We start from the raw sequence: 7,311 nt of genomic DNA, 5'->3' as shown, positions 1-7,311 counted from the left end.
GAAAGAAACACAACATTCCGTTTACCTTTTCATGAAAAGGGATTCATACAAGTTTCAAGGACAGGCCCATTGGGTCTATAGTTGAGATTTTCCTATCATATTAAAAAACCCAGTCTAGGATATGACTAGAAAAAGTAGAACGAACTTATCAATAGTCTTCTTAACTATTGGAAACATATGGGGAAGGCAGTTTTTTTATCATGGCCAATTCAGATGATTAGTAAAAGAGTTTCAGACTTAAGCTTATTCAATCACATTAATAGTTAACAGCAAGAATATCAAAGAAGATAAACTAAGAAATCAATTACCTGCCCACATAAACTCAATTTTATGTGAATCTAAATAACTGCAAATGTGCAGGGCTGTAAGCATGGGTGCCCCCTCATTATTAGAAAAAAAATCAAGGAAAACTAATGATATATGTAGGTACAGGAGGTTTCAAACACAGAGAAATGACACTCCCTCGTACATCTAGTTATTGATCTCAGGTATTATATAAGGCCATTCTCAGAAAAAAACTAATAATACATAAAGGCCTCATACATATAGAAGGCCATTGTCAGGAGAAAAAACTAATGATACATATGTAGGAACATGAGGTTTCATCCACAAAGAGGTGACACTGGCCTCATACATTTGTTTATGGATCTGAGATATTACATAAGGACATTGTCATCTCTTCTGCGGAAGAAACACAACATGCCCTTTACCTTTTCATGAAAAGGAATTCATACAAGTTTCAACGACAGGCCCATTGGGTCTATAGTTGAGATTTTCCTATCATATTAAAAAACCCAGTCTAGGATCTGACTAGATAAAGTAGAATGAACTTATCAATAGTCTGCTTAACTATTGGAAACATATGGGGAAGGCAGTTTTTTTATCATGGCCAATTCAAATCATTAGTAAAAGAGTTTCAGACTTAAGCTTATTCAATCAAATTAATAGTTAACAGCAAGAATATCAAAGAACATAAACTAAGAAATCAATTACTTGCCCACATAAACTCAATTTTATGTGAATCTAAATAACTGCAAATGTGCAGGGCTGTAAGCATAATATGAAAAGATCAAGCAACATAACCGTGAGTCATAGTGTACTATCATATAAGTAGATTAGGAGCTATAGCTCAATTCTTTTCAGACAAGAGGAAACTTAAGGTCAGGTTGGAAAAGAAAATACTACCAATATTGAAAACCGTCTCAATTTCCATTTTAGAATATGTTTATTCCTACCCTACTACAGCTTTTCAGGGGTCTACCTCCATCCATCCTTGACCATTCGCCAAGAAGATAGGTGTTCTCGTGCCCGATATGTGACCTGACCATCCCCGAATATGCCTCCAAAGGACACAACTAGATGTGATACAATTATGAACAAATGTTTATTAAACGATACAATGGCGTGTATGAATAAGTGAAAAAGGAAGTAAGAGAACACGGGTATGAAGCAAACGGTGACAGTTATTATTGATCTTAATGGACTTGGGAGTAATCGAAATCATAGTAGTGTCAATATAAGGGTAAGGATTCACTTCAAGTGTGTTAGTAGATTGCATCACTTGAGGTTACTGCTTAATCATGATGTATAAGATTGTTCTAATAAGATCATACATATCAAGGTTATACAATAGCGATATGTCAGTAATCACATGATCAGAGAATGATACTAGCGATATGTTAGTAATCACATGATCAGAGAGCGATACTGCTCTGTTTCAATATAATTAGTACCACGGTATTCCTTTAATTCATGATGCTAGTAAAGCAGAGTTATATAAGTAAGCTCGTTGTGAATATTATAGATACAATACAAGGTAGTTAGTTATGGAAAGTAAATAGATCGTGAGTGAGTTAGCTCAGCTTCCTTTACTACCTCCCCTAGCCCGACATGGTGATTAAGAGTGATGAGGAAGGTAAACGGATGGCTATAAAGGCCTCATACATCTACTTACAGAAGGCCTCATACATATAGAAGGCCATTGTCAGAAAAAAAAACTAATGATACATATGTAGGAACATGAGGTTTCATCCACAAAGAGGTGACACTGGCCTCATACATTTGCTTATGGATCTGAGATATTACATAAGGACATTGTCATCTCTTTTGCGGAAGAAACACAGCATGCCCTTTACCTTTTCATGAGAAGGTATTCATACAAGTTTCAAGGACAGGCCCATTGGGTCTATAGTTGAGATTTTCCTATCATATTAAAAAACCCAGTCTAGGATCTGACTAGATAAAGTAGAACGAACTTATCAATAGTCTTCTTAACTATTGGAAACATATGGGGAAGGCAGTTTTTTTATCATGGCCAATTCAGATGATTAGTAAAAGAGTTTCAGACTTAAGCTTATTCAATCACATTAATAGTTAACAGCAAGAATATCAAAGAAGATAAACTAAGAAATCAATTACTTGCCCACATAAACTCAATTTTATGTGAATCTAAATAACTGCAAATGTGCAGGGCTGTAAGCATGGGTGCCCCCTCATTATTAGAAAAAAAAGAAAGAAAAAATAATGATATATGTAGGTACAAGAGGTTTCAAACACAGAGAAATGACACTCCCTCGTACATCTAGTTATTGATCTCAGGTATTATATAAGGCCATTCTCAGAAAAAAACTAATAATATATAAAGGCCTCATACATCTACTTACAGAAGGCCTCATACATATAGAAGGCCATTGTCAGGAAAAAAAACTAATGATACATATGTAGGAACATGAGGTTTCATCCACAAAGAGACTTAAGCTTATTCAATCACATTAATAGTTAACAACAAGAATATCAAAGAAGATAAACGAAGAAATCAATTACTTGCCCACATAAACTCAATTTTATGTGAATCTAAATAACTGCAAATGTGAGGGCTGTAAGCATGGGTGCCCCCTCATTATTAGAAAAAAGGAAAGAAAAACTAATAATATATGTAGGTATAGGAGGTTTAAAACACAGAGAAATGACACTTCCTCGTACATCTAGTTATTGATCTCAGGTATTATATAAGGCCATTCTCAGAAAAAAAAACTAATAATACATAAAGGCCTCATACATCTACTTACAGAAGGCCTCATACATATAGAAGGCCATTGTCAGGAAAAAAAACTAATGATACATATGTAGGAACATGAGGTTTCATCCACAAAGAGGTGACACTGGCCTCATACATTTGCTTATGGATCTGAGATATTACATAAGGACATTGTCATCTCTTCTGCGGAAGAAACACAGCATGCCCTTTACCTTTTCATGAAAAGGGATTCATACAAGTTTCAACGACAGGCCCATTGGGTCTATAGTTGAGATTTTCCTATCATATTAAAAAACCCAGTCTAGGATCTGACTAGATAAAGTAGAACGAACTTATCAATAGTCTGCTTAACTATTGGAAACACATGGGGAAGGCAGTTTTTTTATCATGGCCAATTCAAATCATTAGTAAAAGAGTTTCAGGCTTAAGCTTATTCAATCACATTAATAGTTAACAGCAAGAATATCAAAGAAGATAAACTAAGAAATCAATCACTTGCCCACATAAACTCAATTTTATGTGAATCTAAATAACTGCAAATGTGCAGGGCTGTAAGCATAATATGAAAAGATCAAGCAGCATAACCATGAGTCATGGTGTACTATCATATAAGTAGTTTAGGAGTTGTAGCTCAATTCTTTTTAGACAAGAGGAAACTTAAGGTCAGGTTGGAAAAGAAAATACTACCAATATTGAAAACCGTCTCAATTTCCATTTTAGAATATGTTTATTCCTACCCTACTACAGCTTTTCAAGGGTCTACCTCCATCCATCCTTGACCATTCGCCAAGAAGATAGGTGTTCTTGTGCCCGATATGCGACCTGACCATCCCCGAATATGCCTCCAGAGGACACAACTAGATGTGACACAATTATGAACAAATGTTTATTAAACGATACGATGACGTGTATGAATAAGTGAAAAAGGAAGTAAGAGAACACGGGTATGATGCAAACGGTGACAGTTATTCTTGATCTTAATGGACTTGGGAGATCCTCTAGATGTATACAACTCATCTTAGAAACGGGCTATACCTGTATCACTAATAAGAGGTTACTGTAAGCTCCTAGTCTATTCGTGTGAAATCTCCTGTAAATCTCCTGTAATTCAGAGCTTATGGAGGAAATGCTAAAAATAGATGAAAAGTTGCTAAACTTGATTAACAAAATTGAAAACAGCAGAAAGAAGATATCGGAAATGGAAACGAGGAGGTATACAGAAATCCAGCAACATGAAATGAAGATATGTGAACTTGTTGGTAAGGTCCAAGACATAGAAGCTGAGCTGAAACTCTGCAGAGGCTAAAATATATCAAAACAATGTAATAACATAAACAATACCTGAAATAGATCAATGTAGTGGACCGCAAGAAAAATAAGAAGCAGAAGCAAGGTAACAACGAAATCATTTCTAACCTTATTATATAAGAACAAAAGTAACTTACACGTAGCGGGCGCTGCATGCATAATGTGGAATGGAATGAAATGTGTACACAATACACATACAAATGGCCTGGATTACCTTAACCCCCATCAAATCAGCTTAGGTGATGGCCCAACAAATGGCCTGGATTACCTTAACCCCCATCAAATCAGCTTAGGTGATGGCCCAACAGATGTTGAGGATAACTTTAGTACACATAGGAGGGGTTCGGACACGTAAATCTAGAGGAACTGAATGTCAGGTCTCCCACGTTTCTTTATGTATGTTATAACGCTTTAGCATTAATATAAAAATTAGAATACTAAGCTTCATTAACTTGCCATATAACCTATTGAACTTAGGATCTTACCAGCCATTCCGCGCATCTATCTCTACCTGCTGGCTGGCTAGAGCTGCTCAGGAACCTCCTTAGCATCGTTGTTCTCTTTTCACTGATGTGATTGTGATTATCTCCAGGCTCTGTCAATATGTCTGAGATGCTCAGAAAACGCAACCGAGATATGGAGTGCCTGCCCGACTACACTGATGTCCGGGAGTGGAAACATTTCCAGGTTGAAGAAATGCATCAGTTTCATCATCCTCTGCTATCAGATAAAACCCTAGCAGCAGTAGAAGAAGAGTACATTCCTAGCGAGGAGGCCGTAAATGAAGTCATGAGAAGGCTGGAGGAAGAAATTGGCGTGACTTCTTATCCGTCCTCAAACCTTGGGGATGATTCAACGGCCTACGACAAGTCTAGAGGCCATGAAGGCCGAGAAACCCTAGCTTTAGACTCGGGGATTGATCTGATTTATCTGCTGGAGGCTTCAGACGATGAGCTCGGAGTTCCCCTGAGCCCCGTTCTAGACTTGAAGGATGAAGTCTGCCAATCCCCCAATGAAACATCCGAGTGCTTTCTCAACAACCCGGATCTTGAATCCTTTGGTGAAAATTGGCACTTTGAGGACAGTTGCAGAGGTCGAAGGATTTTCATGTACGAATTGCCCGAGAAATTCAACACAGATGTCTTCAAACTGTGCGAGTTTGGGCTTGCAAAATGGCTCAACATATGTCTGAGATGCTCAAAAAACGCAGCCGAGATCTGGAGTGCCGCCTACGACAAGTCTAGAGGCCATGAAGGCTGAGAAACCCTAGCTTCAGACTCGGGGATTGATCTGATTTATCTGCTGGAGGCTTCAGACGATGAGCTCGGAATTCCCCTGAGCCCCGTTCTGGACTTGAAGGATGAAGTCTGCCAATCCCCCAACGAAACATCCGGGTTATTCCCCTGAGCCCCGTTCTGGCCTTGAAGGATGAAGTCTGCCAATCCCCCAACGAAACATCCGAGTGTTTGTTCAACAATAGATGCGACAGAGAGCGCTTCGCACGCTGGTTAGGGCTTCGCACTTAACTGGCTAGGGCTTCGCTCTTCACTGGCTAGGACCTCGCTCTTTTTTTTCTCTGAACCGAAGGTAAGCACTCTCAACTGATAAGGACCTAGCTTCTAGCCTTGCTCGTTCTGATGATCGTCATCGTGATCCAGTTCCCCTATAGATCCAGTTGGTTCAGTGAATGAAGCAGTTGCTTCTGTCGATCCAGCACCAAAGATGAGAAAACCAGAATCCAAGTTCCCAGCTGGAGTGGAAGCATAGCCCGTTGATCCCACAGAGACAAAGGTGGGTACAGAGGCACAGTAGGCAAGGACATAGGCAGTGGTTCATGACACCTCCCGCCATGCATGGACACCTGCAGCACCTGCTGCACAACACCCGGTAACATGCTCAAATAGCCTAACCTACAAACAATTATGCCGATAATACAAATTAATGTTAACATTAACATGAGACCATTGATGGTCAGTGATAATGAACAAGACCTAAAGGAATTTAGGCTATGCTCCAGCCTCTTCCGCCTCAAGAAGAGGCCTAATAAGATGGCAAAGCTTCAGCTCCAAATAAGACTTTGGTTATCCTAGCACATCCCAGCACAGCGCGCTCCAACGAAACATCCGAGTGTTTGTTCAACAATAGATGTGATAGAGAGCGCTTCGCACGCTGGTTAGGGCTTCACACTTAACTAGCTAGGGCTTCGCTCTTCACTGGCTATGACCTCGCTCTTTTTTTTCTCTGAACCGAAGGTAAGCACCCTCAACTGATAAGGACCTAGCTTCTAGCCTTGCTCGTTCTGATGATCGTCATCGTGATCTAGTTCCCCTATAGATCCAGTTGGTTCAGTTAATGAAGTAGTTGCTTCTGTCGATCCAGCACCAAAGATGAGAAAACCAGAATCCAAGTTCCCAGCCGGAGTGGAAGCATAGCCCGTTGATCCCACAGAGACAAAGGTGGGTATAGAGGCACAGTAGGCAAGGACATAGGCAGTGGTTCATGACACCTCCCGCCATGCATGGACACCTGCAGCACCTGCTGCACAACACCCGGTAACATGCTCAAATAGCCTAACCTGCAAACCTTAGCCTAACCTGCAAACAATTGTGCCGATAATACAAATTAATGTTAACATTAACATGAGACCGTTGACGGTCAGTGATAATGAACAGGACCTAAAGCAATTTAGGCTATGCTCCAGCCTCTTCCGCCTCGGGAAGAGGCCAAATAAGATGGCAAAGCTTCAGCTCCAAATAAGACTTTGGTTATCCCGGCACATCCCGGCACAACGCGTTTGAGAACTTTGTAATAATCACCGAATAACAGAGGACTAAAACTGGAAACTAATGCTAAAGCAAGGCTGTTCGATTACTATAGTCCCTGCCCATTGCCAGATGGCAGGGACTAATAAAAAGATGGTTACATGTGCATATTTCTGAAGTGCATCAAAGTCCCAAATAATCTCA

At 39.7% G+C, this 7,311-nt stretch overlaps 1 protein-coding gene across 1 annotated transcript; it reads left to right on the top strand.

Moving 5' to 3' along the window:
- Positions 1–4,948: 4,948 nt before the first annotated feature.
- LOC149203736 (uncharacterized) lies at positions 4,949–5,605 on the top strand. The gene has a single exon (XM_089401962.1). It carries the CDS (start codon positions 4,949–4,951, stop codon positions 5,603–5,605), a length of 657 nt encoding a protein of 218 aa, XP_089258088.1.
- Positions 5,606–7,311: the final 1,706 nt, after the last annotated feature.

This window comes from Pinus tabuliformis, chromosome 2_1 (assembly GCF_031772625.1).
Source record: "Pinus tabuliformis cultivar Carrire ecotype Pingquan chromosome 2_1, CPIR1, whole genome shotgun sequence".
NCBI classification, from domain to species: Eukaryota; Viridiplantae; Streptophyta; class Pinopsida; order Pinales; family Pinaceae; genus Pinus; species Pinus tabuliformis.
The sequence above is the reverse complement of the archived record's forward strand: the minus strand, read 5'-3'. Positions and strand labels throughout refer to the sequence as shown.

Excerpts from the sequence above, each read along its gene's own strand:
- LOC149203736 (XM_089401962.1), top strand. The coding sequence starts at position 4,949 with ATGTCTGAGATGCTCAGAAAACGCAACCGAGATATGGAGTGCCTGCCC.